Source organism: Sus scrofa, chromosome 13 (genome assembly GCF_054392235.1).
Source record: "Sus scrofa isolate SSC_HxYL_T2T_F1_AM1 chromosome 13, Sscrofa_HxYL_maternal_Yorkshire_Landrace_v2.0, whole genome shotgun sequence".
NCBI classification, from domain to species: domain Eukaryota; kingdom Metazoa; phylum Chordata; class Mammalia; order Artiodactyla; family Suidae; genus Sus; species Sus scrofa.
This window is the reverse complement of record NC_139395.1, coordinates 213442564-213461966: the sequence shown is the minus strand read 5'-3', so window position 1 is coordinate 213461966 and position 19403 is coordinate 213442564. Positions and strand designations below refer to the sequence as shown.

General features: G+C 46.8%; 1 protein-coding gene across 2 annotated transcripts in view; it reads left to right on the top strand.

Annotated features, from left to right (window-relative positions):
• RCAN1 (regulator of calcineurin 1) overlaps positions 1 to 19096 on the top strand; it is a 99578-nt gene extending 80482 nt beyond the window's left edge. The window contains 4 exon segments of one of the 2 annotated variants that reach the window (NM_001243913.1): positions 8809 to 9018; positions 11763 to 11936; positions 13577 to 13736; positions 17304 to 19096. In NM_001243913.1, coding sequence (NP_001230842.1) covers positions 8932 to 9018; positions 11763 to 11936; positions 13577 to 13736; positions 17304 to 17476 — 594 coding nt within the window. In that variant the 5' untranslated portion in view covers positions 8809 to 8931 and the 3' untranslated portion in view covers positions 17477 to 19096. 2 annotated transcript variants of the gene reach the window in all.
• Positions 19097 to 19403: the final 307 nt, after the last annotated feature.

Genomic DNA, 19403 nt, shown 5'->3' with positions numbered 1-19403 from the left:
GGCATATGGAAGTTCCCAGGCTAGGGGTCAAATCTTCAGAGCTGTAGCTGCCAGCCTACACCACAGCCACAGCAACACCAGATCTGAGCCACGTCTGCAACCTACACCACAGCTCACAGCAATGCTGGATCCTTAACCCGCTGAGCGAGGCCAGGGATCAAACATGCGTCCTCACGAATGCTAGTCAGATTCGTTTCCACTGAGCCAAGACGGGAACGCCCTGGCTAACTTTTTAACTTCGGGGTGGAGGGGAATAGTGGGCTGCCAGTTCACAACCAGTACACTGACCTGGCCCCTCTAGAGTTGATGGAAAGAAGGCAGCTCTTCTGAGATGCTCTGGTTTAAAGGTGTGTGTGTGTGTGTGTGTGTGTGTGTGTGTGTGTGTGTGTGTGTTTCAAGTCACATGACACCAATGTCCCAATTTTCCTAATGGACAAAGTTGGCGAGGTCTTGTTTTCCACGGTGACTGTTAATATCCAAGTCGTGGTGGTGTCTTAGTCATTCTGTGTTTATAGGGTCTTTGTGTTTTTGCTTTTAAAGTATGTTTTGAATCACTGTTACCCGCATGGAGGTGACAGGATATACTTTCTCAGGCGGCTTGTTAATCAGACTTTTAAATAATCCTCAAAGAAGGCAAATGGAAGTGTGGAAAGACAGCAGAGGCTGTGGTCTCGTCCTGGTAACTTCCCAACTACAGACATGGAACGAGGGCCTGTGGGTAGGGACGGAAAAGAGTAGGTAGGAACACAAAACATACGTTGCTCTTCCCCACACTTGGCAAACAAACGATTTCTGAGCGGAGATCCTGAGATTTAAAACTGGGTGTGGATACAAACGCTGCACCGCCAAGTTCTTGAAAACCGGGTTTTCTCTCCAGTGGTTCTGATTTCGGGTTGATGCCTTTCTTTTCCCCTTCCTCCTTTTGACCTCCGCCTCTGGTTTAGTCACTCACCAGTACGGATGGGGTGTTTACGGGAACCCCGCTCTGCGCCAGGTTCCCCAGGAGAACCTACCAGAACAGGATCCGGCCTCTGCCTCACGGCAGCACACACACCAGCTGGGGTTTAGTTGTGTCAGTTCTTCCGAGATGAGTGTGGAAGAGGGAGGGACGGAGAGGGAGAAGGCTTTTCTGTTGCTGTTCACACGACCGTGTAGGACTCATCCTCTTTTTAAATTTTATTTCTGTTTATTTTATTTTTTCATTATAGTTGATTTACAGTGTTCTGTCAATTTCTGCTTCTAGCCAAGTGACCCAGTCACACACACACACACACACACACACACACACACACACATATACATTCTTTTTCTCTCATTATCCTCCATCATGTTCCATCACGAGTAACTAGATTGAGTTCCCTGTGCTGTACTCATCCTTTGAATGTAAAGGGGTTGACTTGGGGCAGTGAAAGCTGTTTCGAGCTGGAATGGAAGTTAACCAGGTCCAGGGGACTGATGAATATAGGGGCTGCCTGCCACCAGCCCGCCCTGCACAATTGACCTTGCCCAGGCTTTGGTCACCACAGGCTTGTGCTCCGGCTTGAGAACAGCTTCCAAGCGGAAGTGAAAATCAGTCACTAGAGCAAGGTGGGTCCCGGAAGGGACAGACTAGAGGGAGCAAATCAAGAGTGATTAATTAGGGTGGCTTTGGCCCCCATCTTCTCAGAATAATTGTTACCTCCCTTCATCCGAGGCTGCCGGTCGCCAGGCTGTTAAGAACTGCTCTGATTTGCCGATGGCTATTTCTCCATCGTCAGCGTTGCAAGCAGTGCGTTTCCAAGAAGTTTCAGAGGGGTGGTTAACCTCCATGTACTAAGGAAAGATTGAGGCAATAAGGAAAAAAGAGTTAATGGGATTTCAAGTGCACATGGAATTTAACAAACAAGATGAAATCTTGGATGAACCGTGACCTCTCTCTTAAGGTATAAATTTGAACACCCTCTTCCTCCCGCCTTTCCCCCAATTTGTTGGTTATTTTATATTTTATTTTATTTTACTTTATGTCTTTTCTTATTTCCTTTGGATGATGGCAATTTTTTTTCTTTCTTTCCACCATAAGCTTTAACAGAGCGTGATTGTCATTCTGCTAAAAACAGATGTCTAGCATTCTCACCATTGCAGCCATCATTTTGGGCACTTTTTCAAAAATTTAGTAATAGGAAGTTCTGTGTTATCTCCGACATACAAATCTTTTGTACATCATCTTTGTACTACTCCGTGCAAAGTATCAAATGACATTTCAGGCTTTTCCGTTTTTTTCCAAAGCATCAGACATGGCCCGGGCTGACGTTCAATATTAATGTCATTTCTTCTGTGTTATCCTTCGGGTTCAGAAGATTAATGGTTGTTAGACGTAAAGAAGATTTTCATTGAAGAACATGTTCTCAGTTCAGATTCAGAATCCGTAGGCATCATCCTTTGTGGTGGGAGAAGTTTGTCTCAGGGGTTCTAGTTAGAACTTTACAAATCCGTCACCAAAAAAAGGTTATCGGCTTTCTTTTAGTTTTTTGTTTGTTTCCTTGTTTTTGGTTTTGTTTTTTGGTTTGTTTTTTGTTTTTTTTTGCCACACCCACGGCATGAGAAGTTTGATCCCAGGCCAGGGATCCAACCAGAGCCATAGCAGTGATGACGCCAAGTCCTTTAACCACTCAGCCACCAGGAAACTCCTATGTTTTCTTTCAAATGAAGGCCGCTCCCTGTTGCTGAGCAGATCTTACCAGCAATAAAGCAATTCAGTGAGCAATAAATTCCTGAGCCCGGTCTGGCCCAGGACTGCTTCCCCACCCATTCCCTGATCACCCCCAGAGAGAACAAAAATGGAAATGCCGTTAGAGACCAGAAAGAAGAGAATGTTCCTATTCTCTTTCTTGCCCATGATTGTCATGAAAAAGCAGAAAATTGGGAATTGAATCACACTACCGCTTAGACAATAGGGCTCCAAACATTTTGGATCATGAACCTCATGGATGCAAGACTTTTGAGTACATTGCCAATAAAAGCAGTTCATCTGTAAACTTTATACAAATTCTACCGTACTCTGTGCACCTTATAAAACACACCCTGCACTGTGTACCTTATAAAACACACCCTAAAAGTAGGCACTTAAAAAAGACAAGGCAGGGAGTTTCTGTTGTGGCTTAGTAGGTTAAGAACCTGACTAGTGTCCATGAGGAGGTGAAATTGTGCTGGGGCGAAGGAAAAAATGGGTAGATGGCTCGATGGATGGATGCACAGGTGGACAAACAGATGAATGCCACGTGAAAACCTTCACCTTTAACCTAAGGAGCGTTGGAAGTCACTGAAATCATTATAGTAGGCGAAGAATGTGCTCAGGCTCAGCTTTGGGGTGTTTTCTGTTGTGGGAATTCTTATTGTAAGGTATTGTGGGAGTTCCCATTGTGGCTCAGCAGAAACAAACCCAACTAGTATCCATGAGGATCCGGGTTCGATCCCTGGCCTCGCTCGGTGGGTTAAGGATCTGGCATTGCCGCAAGCTGGGGTGTAGGTGGCAGATGTGGCTTGGATCCTGCCTTTCTGTGGCTGTGGTGTAGGCTGGCAGCTGCAGCTCTGATTCGACCCCTAGCCTGGGAACTTCCATATGCCACAGGTGTGGCCCTAAAATTAAAAAAAAAAAAAGAAAAGAAGAGGTATTATGGTGGTTGCAGAGCTCTGCGTGAATCAGCATGCGGGAGTGCCAGGTGGAGGGTGGTACAAGGGACCTCTCCCTTGGCCAGCAGGGTACAGCCATCCAAGATGCCAGAGGGACTAAGAGGACAGAGCTGGGGAAATACCAAAGGCACTGTGAGGCCGGCACAGTTCCATGGAACAAGCATGGAATCTGCACCCAAAGGACCAGGGTGAGTCCTGGCTCTTCTCAACACAGGGTGCCCCTCTGAACCTCAGTATCATCAGCCATGAAGTGAGAGCTAACATGCATCAAACACTGACTGCGCTCCGGGCACCATGCTGGGCCCCTGCCTGTGTCAGACTGTTCCGTCCCCACGGCAACCCTGAACTAGGTAGTAACCCCATTTATAAGTTGAGGACGAAAACTGTCCCCTGGAGTAATAACACTTTGTAGACTGGGAAGCGAGAAAGATGAGCAAGAGAGCAAACCGCTGTTTTTGTTTTGTCTAAGAGCTTAGGTTAGGGGGACAAGGCTCCACCTCAGAGAGGGAAGGGCTAGCATTAAATAACAACAAAGCTGTCCCATTATCTCAGAAGCTAAAACACCAGGAAACCACAAGTTTCATTGGCATTCAAGATAAATGCTCTGATGATATCTTTGATCTCAATCAGGTGTGTCAGTTTCCCTCCCAGGAGATCGTTTGCAGATTTCCTCGTTCCTGGCTCTGCTTTGGTTTGAGCATCCAAGTCAAAATTCCCTTTTTTCTTTCTCTGGTCACTTTGCAGAAGGTTTCACTGGTGGCACATTCTTGGCATAGTTGTAAACTCCTTGGGGTTTATAATGGGCACGCTGAGATCATCCTCACTCTGCTTTCGGAGTGCTGTAATGGGGATGGTGGATTTCAACATAAACCTCAGTTTTTCCTCACTGAAAATAGAAACTTCTTAATGAAAATATGCTCTAACTGCTTGGAGCCAGAAGAGGTAAATGCAGGTGGGAGAGGTTCATTTAAGATTTTTTTAATAGGGAGTTCCCATCTTGGCTCAGCAGTTAATGAGTCTGACTAGCATCCATGAGGATTCAGGTTCAATCCCTGGCCTTGCTCAGTGGGTTAAGGATCCAGCATTGCCATGAGCTCTGGTGTAGGTTGCAGATGTGGCTCAGATCCTGCGTTGCTGTGGCTGTGGCTGGTGGCTACAGCTCCGATTCAACCCCTAGCCTGGGAACTTCTATATGCCATGGGTGCGGCCCTAAAGAGCCAAAAAAAAAAAAAAAAAAAAAAAAAAGATTTTTAATACTATCAATGGAAGAAATGCAAAGCATTTAAAGCTTCCAGTGGACTAAAGCATTTTGTTTCTTTAATCTCTGGTTTCAGTTTTACCAGCCTAAGTGCAACTTTTAGTACTCTTTTCAAGCGTTCTAGCGAGACATTGCTGTGGGCACTGCTATCTTCAAATCACTTACATCCAGCTAACAAACGAGAATCAAGAAGGTGCACGTCTCCCAAATTCCAAGGGATATACAAATAGGGAAGTCAACTTTTTTTTTTTTTTTTTTGGCCATACTCGAAGGAATTGGAAGTTCCCAGGCTAGGGGTCAAATCAGAGCTACAGCTGCCAGCCTACACCACAGCCACAGCAACACCAGATCCGAGCTGTATCTTCGACCTATACCACAGTTCATGGCAACGTCAGATCCTTAACCCACTGAGCGAGGCCAGGATCAAACTGTGTCTTCATGGGTACTAGTTGGGTTCTTAACCCACTGAGCCACAACGGGAGCTCCTTTTTTTTTTTCCCCCTAGAAGTCAACTTTTTTTAAACACTTGCTTTGGATCCATTTTTATTCTCGGTGGGAAAAATTGCTATTTATAAAGTAAAGTCTTTTCCATAGGACGTTTGGAAGGACATCCAAGTTCATGTATAAGAGACGTACAGTCCAAGAGCGGACATTCCTAATAAATGTCTGATTGGCAGATGAGGGGAAGTACCTCTAGGTTCAGGGACAGGTGTCTGTCCCCTTGGCCAGCTGGGGCCGTGGAGCACCGCAAAGGGTCTGTGCTACCCAGAGTGACAATACTTTGACAGCTCCAATCCACTCCATCTCTCTCGCCATAGGAGGCCTGTGCTATTGGACCGTATGTGCTGTCCCTCCTGGGTTCAACTTGGTGACCCAGTGCTCTCTGCCAGCATCCAATCCAGCCTCCCTAGAGTCAGCCACTCTTCTGAGCCCCTTTCCTTGATCTGGAATTGGAGCCACTCACCTTCACCAAGCAGGATTTGGATGGAGCTGGCCATCAAGTCAAAGGCGGGTCCGGAATTCCATGTTTTGGAAGGCTTTTTGGACAGCCTGATGAAAGATCTGTCATTGATCGTTTATTTTTATGAGCAGAGACAGTGGAACCATCTTCAAATACCTCGCTCTTCCTTTATTTCCCCCCCCATCTGTACAGTGAATCCACAATTGTTCATCTGAGTGAGTTCAGTGGTGTCATCTTGAATGAATAGAATGTTCCAGACTTGCCCACACAACTGAGCTGGAGCTTCACGCTATATGTTTTCATAGGAGGAGGAGGAAAGGGCGGAGGAGACAGTGAAATCCACCTCTTCTCCCTCCTCTCATCCCCCTTTAACCCTTATTTCCAAGGTGGACTCCAGCAGAAGCAGCAAAGGAGGGTTGGAGCGGAGGGAGTTGAGATGTTTCCAGCCCCTCTGGGGGAGTGGAATGCACTTTCTGCCAGTCCCTTTCCCTTCAGTGCCCGCCCCCACCGCCAACCCGCAAAGCCTCCCATCCCCACACCGCTGCCACCTAGGGCACACTCCAGGCTTTGCCCTGAAATCGCAGCTCATCTAAGCGCACTGTCCCCAGAACCAAGCATCACCCAGCAGGAAGCTTTCCTCTTGGCATTTGAGGCATCGCATCCTGTTCATTCACAGCGGTCCAGACTTGTTTAGGATACATGCCTTTAGATCTCTTGGGTTGGGAGTTACAGGTAATTTGGTAAAGCAAACACCATAACTGGTCTCTTACGTAACCCTAAGCTGGCAGCAGGGCACCTTGCTCAGAGATTAAGCAACGCTCTCATCCAGGGAGGTGAGCTTCCTTTTATGGAGGGATAAATGCTCTGGTTTGCTCAGAGCCATTGCATATATTCTTCTTATGACTGGCTGACTTCAGTGATTCTTTGGAGTTAATCTTTAAAGGGGAATGGCAGGATTCCACTTAACTTCTGGAAGCTTAAGAGCTGGCCCTGTGTGCCTCTAGACTAGAGAGTGTTTTTAGTAGTAGTGTGACTGTTTTTAGTAGTAGCGTGACTGCGCTTAGGTGATCATAAAGTTGGGGAGAGGGGAAAGGACCTGGGACTCCAACTGCCATGGGACCTAAACTTGCAAAGTATTTGGAAGGTCAGAAAGTTGTAGCTTTTTTTTTTTTTTTTTTGTCTTTTCTACGGCAGCTCCTGCGTCACATGGAGGTTCCCAGGCTAGGGGTCGAATCGGAGCCACAGCAATGCCAGATCCGAGCCGCGTCTGCAACCTACACCATAGCTCACAGCAACACCAGATCCTTAACCCACTGAGCAAGGCCAGGGCTCGAACCCACAACTTCATGGTTCTTAGTCGGATTCGTTGACCACTGAGCCAAGACGGGAACTCGGGAAAGTTGTAGCTTTTTAATGGGATTAACATATACAGACTACTGCATATAATATAGATAACTAACAAGGACTTAGTGTATAGCACAGGGAACTGTATACTCAATATTCTGTAACAACCTTTAAGGAAAAATAATCTGTAAAAAATGTGTATGTGTGTATCTGAATCACTGTGCAGTACACCTGAAACTCACATGACATTCTAAATCAACTATACTTCATTTAACAAATAATAATAGAAAAAGCTGGGAGGAAGAAAGTCTTAGCCTTTTAAAAGAACTGACATCCTGGAGCTCCCGTCATGGCGCAGCGGAAATGATTCCGACTAGGAACCATGAGGTTTCGGGTTCGATCCCTGGCCTCGCTCAGTGGGTTAAGGATCTGGCATTGCCATGACCTGTGCTCTAGGTTGCAGACTAGGCTCAGATCTGGCATTGCTGTGACTCTGGCACAGGCCGGTAGCAACAGTTCCAAGTAGACCCCTAGCCTGGGAACCTCCATGTGCCGCAGGTGCAGCCCTAAAAAGACAAGAGACAAAAAAAAAAATAAAAATAAAAATAAAAATTAAAAATAAAAGAACCAGCAATCCTGCCACCAGACATCTAACCTGAAAAAAGGCGAGCCAAGGTAACTTTTCAATTGTAACATACGTTCTTTCTATTTATTCTTTTCCTATTCAAAACAGAAAATGTTCAGGCTATGAGTCTCTCAAACAGGACAAGCTCTTAATGTTTCTTTTCTCAGTTTCAGAGACTAGGTTCTCTAGAATGTTTTGGTATCTTTGAATTCAGTAGCTGTTCGAAAGTGATCGAAGTGGTTCATAGTCCTAGTTCTCAAATTACAGTCATAGATTTTCCAGTGATACTCTTAGGATCTCTTCCCACATTCTCACTGGGGCGTACAAGTGGGGAATTGGGACATTCATCCAATAAAGTTCAATTGGAAGAGGAAACAAAAAAGACCTTATTTCAAAATGAATTGCACTTTCTTCTTTAGAAACAGAGTTCATTGACCAAGACAGATTTCCAAATGTTTTCTCTAATCCCCCCGGTATATGAAACTGTGATTGAAGGGTTCAGAAAATTACAGGGCTCAAACAGTTTGCCAAGATGGTGGTTTCCAGGTTTCTCCAAGCCTTAAAAATTCCCTGGAGGCTAATTGCTATTTACTGCTGAAGACCTTCCTCCTTTTCTTCTGTAACATTTTCCATCTGAAGAAGGGTCGTCCCATTCAGCCGCCGAGCCTGGTGACTGAGTGGCTGAATGGAATTACTACCAATGGAAACTATGCTGCAAGAGGGGTAGATAGAGCAGCTGCACAGCAAACCTCCGCTCTTTTTCCATCCTCCCCAAGCAAAGTTAATTAGCATAGGGAAAATGACTAAGGTGTTGACGTCACCTCTTTCCAGTAGAAACTTACACTCTGTCCCTGTCTGCCGCGAGCAAGCAGGACTTGACTCAGGAATTTGGTGTCCAAACAGGATGCTCTGGAAGTGGAGCTTTTTTTTTTCTTTTTTTTTTTTTTTTCCCCGGGGGGGCTGGACCTCATGCTTTATAAGCGCCGGCTGGGGAAAGAACCCACAGCCTCTGTAAAGGAACTTCACTTGGAGCTCGTCTCCGGGAGCCTATTGCTTTCACCTTAAGAAAGCAAGATGCATTTTAGAAACTTTAACTACAGTTTTAGCTCCCTGATTGCCTGTGTGGCAAACAGTGATGTCTTCAGCGAAAGTGAAACCAGGGTAAGGCTTCTACTCTCATGTGGTTTTTGAACATTGTCAAAGCGTGTGTTAACTGGGACTACGTACGAACTGAAATCTTTGTTTGGAGCGGGGTGGGGGAGGGGTGTAGGTGGTTCTCTTGTGGCTTTGGGGTTTTGAAAGTCCTCCAGAATACTTTGAACCTTGAAAAGCAGAAGGTGTTGCCGGAGGAATTGACTGTGATGGCATTTTCAAAGCTCTCAATGCTTAAAAACCATCCTCATCTCCAGACCAATTAATTAGTAAGCAGCCTTTGGCACTGGGTTTTTGTCATTCTGTACAGGTCGTAAGTAAACTTTGGAGGGAGGGCTTGTCTGACAAAGAACAGAACGTTTGGCTTTGGCATCCGAAGTTCAGAGTACTTGGATTTTTATCTTAGGAAATAAATGTTGTAAAGACATTTGAGGGTTTGCCGTCATTACAACGGCCTGTCTTCAAGTTTCCAGCTTTCTCTCGCTGGAGAAAATGCAGCCATAGCAAATAATAAAACTGGATAAATAACTTATAAGTGTACCTCCTGGGAAGCAGCTCTCATTGGTGGTAGTTAATATAATTAGCCATTTTAATTACGATGCTTTCTTCTTCATTTGATGAAAATGTAAGATTTTTCAGCAGTAGCTGTGCAGGTATCTAGTTGATCTCCAACCACTAGGGAATGGATTCTGTATGTTCTTTTTGGAGGGCACAGGTCATGTTATAGCTTTATATCCAAAGCTAATCAAATTTAACTCCATCACTGGGTGCTACGCTTGCAAGCCCAGACTGGCGTTTCAGAACCAGTATTAGAAGATGTTGCATGGGTAAAAATACTACAAAGCCAGCCATTTAATATTAGCTTTATATGTGTCAAATCACTGATTTACTTATTTAATTGAGATGCTCTCCAATCACTACCATAACTAGGTATCAGTTAGTAGAATAAACACGATTATTTTCTAAGAGAACAGTACAATAGCAATATGAAATTAGCAAGACAATGTGGGTTCTCTTGCGTCCTGGTCCTAGGCCCTGACTTGTATTCTAAGAACATTCATCAAAGGCATCTCTCCTAGGAGTTCCCTTCGTGGCTCAGTGGTTAACGAACCTGACTAGGATCCATGAGGATGTGGGTTTGACCTCTGGCCTCCGTGAGGGGGTTGGGGATCTAGTGTTGTCCTGAGCTGTGGTGTAGGTCGCAGTCCGACTTGGATCCCATGTTGCTGTGGCTGTGGTGTAGGCCAGCAGCTGTAGCTCCAATTCAAGTTTCAAGTTTCCTAGCCTGGAAACTTCGGTGCTGAGGGTGTGGCCCTAAAAAGCCAAAAAAAAAAAAAAAAAAGGCATCTCTCCTAAATTATGAATAATAACTTTAAAACGAAACAGTGGGTCACAGTGCCCGTGGATGAGGTTGTGTGAGATTCCAAATCTGCACAGACACCCTTCCCCCGCCACACTTGCCCCAGCTTAGAAGAGGGGGAGAACAAGCCACCTGCAGCCAGATGAAATCTCTCGGGTTGATCATCTGTCGAGCTTGCTTTCTTCTTCTTTGCCTCTGCAACACCCCTCGTTGGAAAATCACAGATGTTTCCATCCACTAAAGAAAAGCCAGTATATTTGAAGAGAGAAAGTTTGTGAGTTGGTCTCACTCCTGGTGAACGGCCTGCCAGCAGGGAACGCAGGACCTGCCTGCAGCCCTGCCCTGCGGTAGACAGCAGGTACTACAGGGCTGTGGGAGGGCCGTCCGCTCCCCCACTTTCTAGCGCTGGATGTTCCCAAAGATGTTCCCCTCTTGTTGGGCATTCTCTCTTCCCCTCTGCGAAGCTCTGTGGCTCCTCCTCCTCTCACCAGTCACCTGGGTAGAGGGCACCTGCCCCCTCCAGGCTCTCAGCCACCCTCCACCACCTGCCTCTCACTGTCCTCAGTGTTTAGCCTGAAGGAAAAAAAAAAAAAAAAAAAAAAGACTCAGAAAACACAGTGACTAAAATCTCCCTGGAAGTTTCCAGACTGTCCATCAACTCCCTCTCTGGTTGGAAAGATTGCAGTGGCCTCCTAGCACCCCCGCACAACAGACACTCCCACCCAGGACTCAGGCCAAGGAGTACTCCCCAGAGCTGTTCCCAGGAGCCCACAGTCTCCCTCCTGAATCTAGGCTTTGACTGTTAAACTGGGGCTATTCTAAGAGCTCATGCTGTTTCTTGATGTTCACTAGTTCTTAGAATACTAGCCTCGATCAGTATGCGTGGTAAAGCCAGCATGCAGAAATGGGTTCATTTGCAGTATGTTCATTTTTTTAACCCAGGATTATTTTAGAGAGTTAAAAAGTAGCCGACCGAATAGAAAAATAGTAGCGGGGATTATTCTAAAAAACATTACTACTGTCACATAAAATCTCCTATATTAAAAGGGCAGAAAGGGCAGAATCTTCCCCGAGGGTAAAGGCAGGCTCTCTGTCTTCTCAAGAAAGAAGTTAGGGGAGTTCCCTGGTGGCCCAATGGGTTAAGGATTCAGAGTTGTCACCGCTGTGGTGAGGGTTTGGTCCCTGGCCTGGTCCCTGGCCTGGGAACTTCTGCATGCTGTGGGCGAGGCCAAAAAAAAAAAAAAAGGAAAAGAAAGAAAAAGAAAGAAAAAAAGAAGTCAAATTCTTGAAATGATTCATAGTTCAGTTCCTTCATAAGAAATGATGTAATGAAATCATCTAATCAAATGTCCTAGGCAGGTAAATTTCAACTCCTTTTATTTTCATTTTTCAGGCCAAATTTGAATCCCTCTTTAGGACATATGACAAAGATATCACCTTTCAGTATTTTAAGAGCTTCAAAAGAGTCAGAATCAACTTCAGCAACCCCTTGTCTGCAGCAGATGCGAGACTCCAACTACATAAGACTGAATTTCTTGGAAAGGAAATGAAATTATATTTTGCTCAGGTGAGTGGAGGTCACTGGTTGGCATGCTTCTCCCTTCTCCCTCTGACCTTAAAGTAGCTTAGACATCGAGGATGTGTATGTTGATTTCAAACTCCAAGGACTCATGTCGAGAAGGGCAGAATTCTATTCAATAACTTTTCATGTCCCCTATTTTAAGAAGACATCGGGGTGCATTTGAAAGTGACCTCACAAATGACTTTCTTGGATTGAGTGACGATGGGGAAAGAGCCTTTCCCGACTCAGGGTGGTCTAGAACACAGGGTCGTGGGCGTGGCTACCCTGGAACCCCCGCGCCAGAGCCCTGTGGCTTTGCGTGCAGGTCCCTGCAGCCCCCTCATTCTCAGAGAGCTGGTGTCTGCAAGCCTGGACTGCGCATCAGCACACGGCGGCCTGGCCCTGCCTGAAGGGGAAAAAATAGGTTCACCTGGCAGGTAGCAAGTGCTAAAAAATCCTCCTGGTAAGGAGCAGGGGAGGGGAGGTCAGGCCCCGGACCCTCGGCGCAGGGTGGGGCGGAGGAGGGGTATGTCTGCTTTTTCTCCTGCTCCTCCCCCTCCCCACCAGGTCCTTTGATGATGAGCCATCCACCGTCTAGGCAGCTCTCAGAATTCCCTCTAAAGATGTTACAGGAATCTAACAGGTCCGCAGTGGGAGGGGTGGGGCTTCGTGGATGCTGCATGCTGCTGCCTAGTAAAAGAGACCCCACTGGGGCCCTGAGTTCTCAGGTCAGTTTGGAAGACACCCTGTAGAGGGGCTTCCTGACTTCACCAAAAGGCGAAAGTGCAGGCCCTCCCGGGGTTAACCGATTGCTGAGATGCCCTGCCCCCTGGTGGTGGTGACTGCCAAGCGCAGGCTTCAACCTTGGATCCTTGGGAGCAAACTTGCTTCTGTGTATGGTGGGGTTTCATAGAAATACTTACTTAGTCCCTCCCTCCACGACTTGTTCTGGTTTATTAAAGTTCATTGCTAAAGAACTAAGAAAATCCAAACTAGGAAGGTTTTGACGTAAGATCTTTCGCAACAGCGCCTCTAATCACTGGTATAATTTTAAAGCCCAAACAAGGACCTTGGTTATTGTTCCTTATCAGTATTCTTTTCAGTGTGTGCCCTGAAAAGTGGATGTATTTTTCCTTCCTCACTTTTGGCATTTGATTCAGAGCCCCAGAGGGAGGGAAGCCTGAGACCCTGGTGGCTCAGCCCCAGCCCCCCAAAAATGATGTCATCTTAAAGATGTCGCTTAGCCTTTTGGAGCTTCTGTGGTATGTTATGCTTCTGAGATGTGAGGAGCTGGAAGCAATCGATTCTGAGATCCCTTCTGACCTCAGCCACAGTGCTTTATTTTTTCCATTTATACTAAAATTATCTCTGTGTATTTTCCATCAGTCTAGGGCAAGCATAATTAGTCTCTGTGCCCAGGAGTCCCAGTCCTGGGAGGGGGCTCTAATCATGTTTGCCCCATAATCCAAGTTCCCTTCCCCTCCCCTTATAAACAGTATTACATTCATCCTTGGGCTGCACCTGTTCTGCTGTCTGGACATGGATTTGTCCTTCGTGCCTTCTTCTGCAGGCTGTCATTAAGTGCTGTGGCATTGCTTCAACTCTTCCCTAGAGAAACATCCACCTGTTCTTCTCTTTCTCCTCAGACTTTACACATAGGAAGTTCCCACCTGGCCCCACCCAATCCAGACAAGCAATTTCTGATCTCACCTCCTGCCTCGCCGCCAGTCGGTTGGAAACAAGTGGAAGACGCTACTCCCGTCATAAATTATGATCTTTTATATGCTATCTCCAAGCTGGGGCCAGGTAAGCAGCGCCCTCTGGTGGCGAGGGAGCAAGGCGACCTGGGGATAGTGTGAAAGGCCGGGGCTCACCTGCCACAGGGGTGGCAGTATCTCCATGGCTCTTTCCACCTCTTGAGCAGCGATCCGCGCAAACGTGTGTTGTGAAATGTCTCTCTTTGCTTTCTTCTGAATCAAAGTAACCCACGCCAGGAGCGTGCACACCTGCCTCCGGCCTCCTCTCTTAGGGAGGCATGCCAGCTGGTCCACAGGACAAAGCACCATGACCTGCGGGCACATCGCTTGACCCCATTCCCCTCCCACTGAGCACAGCCTGTGTGGGTGATTCAAAACCCGGCCTCTTATTCCTGTCGCTCCAAGTGGGAGTGAGAGGTTGGATTTGGGAAAGGGAAAGCAGAACTTCCCTCCTTTTATTTGTTTGTTTATTTTTTTGTCTTTTTGCTATTTCTTGGGCCGCTCCCGCGGCATATGGAGATTCCCAGGCCAGGGGTCGAATCGGAGCTGCAGCCACCAGCCTACGCCAGAGCCACAGCAACTCGGGATCCGAGCCGTGTCTGCAACCTACACCACAGCTCACGGCTACGCGGGATCGTTAACCCACTGAGCAAGGGCAGGGACCGAACCCGCAACCTCATGGTTCCTAGTCAGATTCGTTAACCACTGCGCCACGAAGGGAACTCCCCTCTCCTTGTATACACTACATTTTTTGTCAAGGTAACTGTGTCCTTTGTTGTGATTGTCACTTGCCCTTTTCAATGTGTGAGGGGGATGGGAGGACCACAGTTATGCGGGGGGGGGGGGGGGCGCTCCCCTCCCTGGACTCCCTGGGCTCCCCTGGCTCCGCTGCTGAGTTTGCCAGGGGAAGAGGCTCCAGTCCTCTGAAGGGACAAAGGCCTGAGCATTTAGGAAGAAAGATACTCTGGCTGCAGGCAGGCTTCTCATCCAGAAAATGGGTATTACCCAGTGGAGTTATAAGCAATACATAAGACCATCATGTAAAAAGACTTCTTCATACAGCACCTGGCTCAGTGGCCGTGCGCGCTACGTTTTCTGGAAACAATAAAATGGTGGGTCCTGTCCTCCCCGATGGGGTGAGCTGACAGGTGCAGGGAGGGCTCTTGGGGTGAAGAGGTTGGAGCCCGCCTTCTGCCCTATCCGTGGAGCAAAGGCAGTAAGCGCTGAGACCATCAGCTTTCTCCTTGACCAGCAATCTGATGTTCTTTTCACTGAGGGTTTTATTTTCTTGGACCATCAGCAATTTCGTATGGAAAAGATTACATTTCTGTGAACATTGCTCTGATGGAAATTCCCTCTGTGGTGGAGAGCAAGCATCATATTACCTATTGCTCATCATGGCGTGAAGGTCAAGAGGGAGGTGGCCAGTGCTCTTCCTGGCACCTCCCAGCCAAGGTGTCTTAGCGGAGCCGAGGGTTGGAACCTGCTGGGATGTTAGAGAAGCGAGGAGGGGCTGCCAGCGAACATTCCTCACTCTCTAGAATCTACCCACTTCTTTACAGAAGGCTTGGTTGAGAAGCCTTCTTAGAAAATAAGATCACCTAGCCCCTAGTTAGCAATGAACTTGAATAGTATTTCATATCTCAGCTGTGCTCTCTCTTCAGCTGACAAGATTGCCAAGATTTTTTTTTTTTTTTTTTCTTTTTAGGGCCAAACCCCAGGCATATCAAAGTTCCCAGGCTAGGAGTCCAAGAGGAGCTATAGCTGCTGGCCTACACCACAGCCAGAGCAACGTGGGATCTGAGCCACATCTGTGACCTACACCACAGCTCACAGCAATGCCAGATCCTTAACCCACCGAGCGAGGGTAGGTTCCTAGTGGGATTCGTTTCCGCTGTGCCACGACGGGAACTCCTGCGAAGATTTTGCAAACATGATCCAATATCCATGCCTTCTGGATTGTGACTCCTTGGCAGGTAGAAAAGGATTTGGAAAGGGGATCCTGGCCAACATTTTGAGGAATCTGTCTGACCTTGATTTTTTTCCCCTGAGCATGCTGAGGCTCATTCACCCAAATACAGTTACGATAACTTGCCAGTCTCACGTGTGGGGCAGAGAAGAGGCAACACCTCTTTTACGAATATAAGGATCTTGACTGGGAGTTCCAGCCACGGCACAGTGGGTTAAGGATCCGGCATTGCCACAGCTGTGGCATAGGTCACAGCTGCAGCTCGCATTTGATCCCTGGCCCAAGAACTTCCATAAACCATAGGTGTGGGAGTTCCCACTGTGGCGCAGGGGAAACAAATCTGATAGTATCCATGAGGATGCAGGTTTGATCCCTGACCTGGCTCAGTGGGTCAGGGATCTGGCATGGCCATGAACTTTGGTATAGGTTGCAGACAAGGTTTGCATCCCACCTTCCTATGGCTGTGGTGTAGGCCTGCAGCTGTAGTTCCGATTCGACCCCTAGCCTGGTAACTTCCACATGCCACGGGTGTGGCCCTAAAAAGCAGAAAGAAAAAAAAGCCCACAGATTCAGCCAAAAACAAAAAACAAAAAAAACCAAAAGGCCTTGACCGAACCTGATGACCTCAGGCGGACATGGAACCACAGAGCAGGACACGCCTGGTTCAAGGGGATTGATAGTTGTATGAAAAAGGATGATGTGGTCAAAAATGTTTTCAGAGCACCTGGCTCAACCAGCACACCTGTGTCTTCATGCAGGGCCTCCCCCTGCTTCCTGTCCCTGGCATGGGCTGTGCACTTCAGCAGGAGCCCCTGGAAGGAGGCTCAAGAGGTCCTTTCCTAACGCCTTTATTCATGCAGTGTCCTGTCCTAAGTAGGTGCTCTTTGCATCACACCAGCAAAGTCCCCTTAGTCGTTTAGAGGGCCTGGTAGACCTGCTAAGTGTATTTAAAAGTACGTCCCTCTGGAGTTCCTGTTGTGGCTCAGCGGATTATGAACCCAACTTGTATCCATGAGGGTGCGAGTTTGATCCCTGGCCTCGCTCAGTGGGTTAAGGATCCCGAGCTGCCTTGATCTGTGGTGTAGGTTGCAGATGCAGCTTGGATCCCGAGTTGCTGTGGCTGTGGCGTAGGCTGGCAGCTGCAGCTCCGATTTGACCCTTAGCCTGGGAACTTCCATATGCCACAGGTGCGGCCGTAAAAAGCAAAAGATAAAAAATAAAATAAAATACATCCTTCCTTTGGAAAAGAATCTGAAAAGGAACAGATATGTGTATAACTAATTCACTTTGCTGTACAACTGAAACTTACACAATATTGCAAGTCAACTATACTCCAATAAAATTTTTAAAAATTTTGGCAAATAATACTATCCAAAAAGAAAAAAGAAAAAAGAAAATACATCCCTTCCATATCTTTCATCTGCCTGAACTCAAGGGTGTTTGAAAGCAGAGTCATTTACTGTGGTGAGCCATATAATGAAGCCCCAAAGATACAGCACTCCAGCATGTGTCTGGCCGCATCCCTCAGCCCCTGTCGGATGCCCACAGAAGCTCAGCCCAGCTGACTCTGATGCGCATTCATTTGCCCTTGCTTTTTGGCCCTGGGGTGCTTGCCTGAGTCACTCTGCAATTATTTTCTCCCCGTAGGCGAAAAATATGAATTGCACGCCGCAACCGACACCACTCCCAGCGTGGTGGTCCACGTGTGTGAGAGCGATCAGGAGAACGAGGACGAGGACGAGATGGAAAGAATGAAGAGACCCAAACCCAAAATTATCCAGACGAGGAGGCCAGAGTATACGCCCATCCACTTAAGCTGAACTGGGACCCGGACGAAGAAGCGTTCCAAATCCAACACCCGAGAAGGAATCTTTGTCTGTGGAAGTGGCCGGTCACAACCTTGGAGGCGGCAGCCGTGAGCGCTGTGGCAGAAATTCCAGTTCATGTTGCTCAGAAGAGAATCGAGGCTTTGTCTTCCGGTTCCAACGCTGCGCATCCGTCCCTGTTCGTGGCTCCCGGGAATGTCCTGAGCCAATCACTGAGTTTAGGGTTGATCCGCAAGGACATCTGGGAATGTCTCGAGAAAACCAATAACGATAGTGTTTTGTACTTGTTCTTTTCTGGTAGGTTCTGTTTTCGCCAGGGGCAGGTTGATCAAAGGGTCCAGGGAGAGACTTGTAGAATTTCTAACCAGCCTACAGGATTGACCCTCTCTCTCCTGGGAGGAAAAGGCACCGTGGGGAAGCCACAAGGCATCTGGTGCAAGAAAGGTTGTGAAAACAACAAGGCAGTGTGGAAATTGTAGTGTTTCTTTTTTTTTTCCCCCTCCATGTTCTAATGTTTGTGCATGTATATTACTGATTTTCGGAACTAACCTTTGTTCGTGTATAGAGTTACGCCACTGTTGTTTTGCACCTTTGGGGAAGATAGAGAAGCATTAGAAATATCTGTCCACCTTTCCAGGTTCCTGACTGTCTTTGCAACAGCACACACAGGTGGGAAAACACCTGGAGTACATTCATTCAGCATCCTCTGCGAAGCAACCTAGAACCTGTGCTTTTGCAAAAGAAGTCGATCTGAAAGTCCGAGCTAGCGTTGCGCTTATCAAATGCAGAGAATAGCAGTTTCACTGCCAACATTTAGTGGGTGAGAAATGTTTCAATGTTTTAGGTCAGACAATAAATTGGTTTCATTTCTTTCTTTTATATGGTGGTTTAGATACATGAATCATTAGCCAAAACCCCTTTTTTGGGGGGAAAATATCAGCTGAGATAACTAATTTTTTTGAACCCTACAAAAACATCGAGATAAACCTGTAAATAAAGCTAGTAACATATATTCATACCTGCTGTGCACTTGGGTGAGAAATAGGGCAGTGGAAGAATCACGAAAGATGTTTTAACCTACCTGTGAACTCTGTGTTGTAGAAAACGCCTTTCAAATGATCGACGGGACTTGAACTCAAAGCATGTGAAGTGGATAGTAGGTGTGTGGTGGTATGAAAAGAATGCAGTGCCTTTCCCCATTACTCCCTGATGGAACTGTCACATGAGGTTAACATCTGTCATTTTTTTCTAGGTGTGTCATGTGTATGTCTGGTTGATAGGTATTCTGTTTTGGCCTTACAATACCATAGCAAGATTTGTCCCTTTGAAATACCTAACGCCAAGTAACAATGCATGCTTTGGAAATGCAGAAGAGGATTTTCTTGAAGGAGCAAATACATTTGGTTGCTCATATCAAGAAAACTGACCGAATGTTCTCCAAACCCTGTTTACAGTACTTGGTGGGGCATGGGGGGCAGGTGAGGGAGAGACCATTGCATAGCGTTCAAGTGTTCCTAGTTAAGTGCTTTTCAACTGGAGAGGCTAACCTCAAGATATTTTTTTTAACTGCATTCTGTAATAAATCAACACAATATGCTCTTTATGGAAAAGTTATCCGCTTGTCATTTTATTGCTAATGGTCAACCTGGGACCCCTTCAAATTCTGCAGTCTTAGAAGGATACATTCATTCATCAGTTTGAATTTAGAAACTCCCAGTTTTGGGGACTTCCTATTGTGGCTCAGTGGGTTAAGAACCCGACCAGTATCCATGAGGATGCATGTTCAATCCCTGACCTCCCTCCGTGGGTTAAGGATCCGGCATTGCTGCAAGTTGCAGCATAGGCCACAGATGTGGCTTGGATCCCGCATTGCTGTAGCTGTGATGCAGGCTGGCAGCTGAAGCTCCAATTCAGCCCCTAG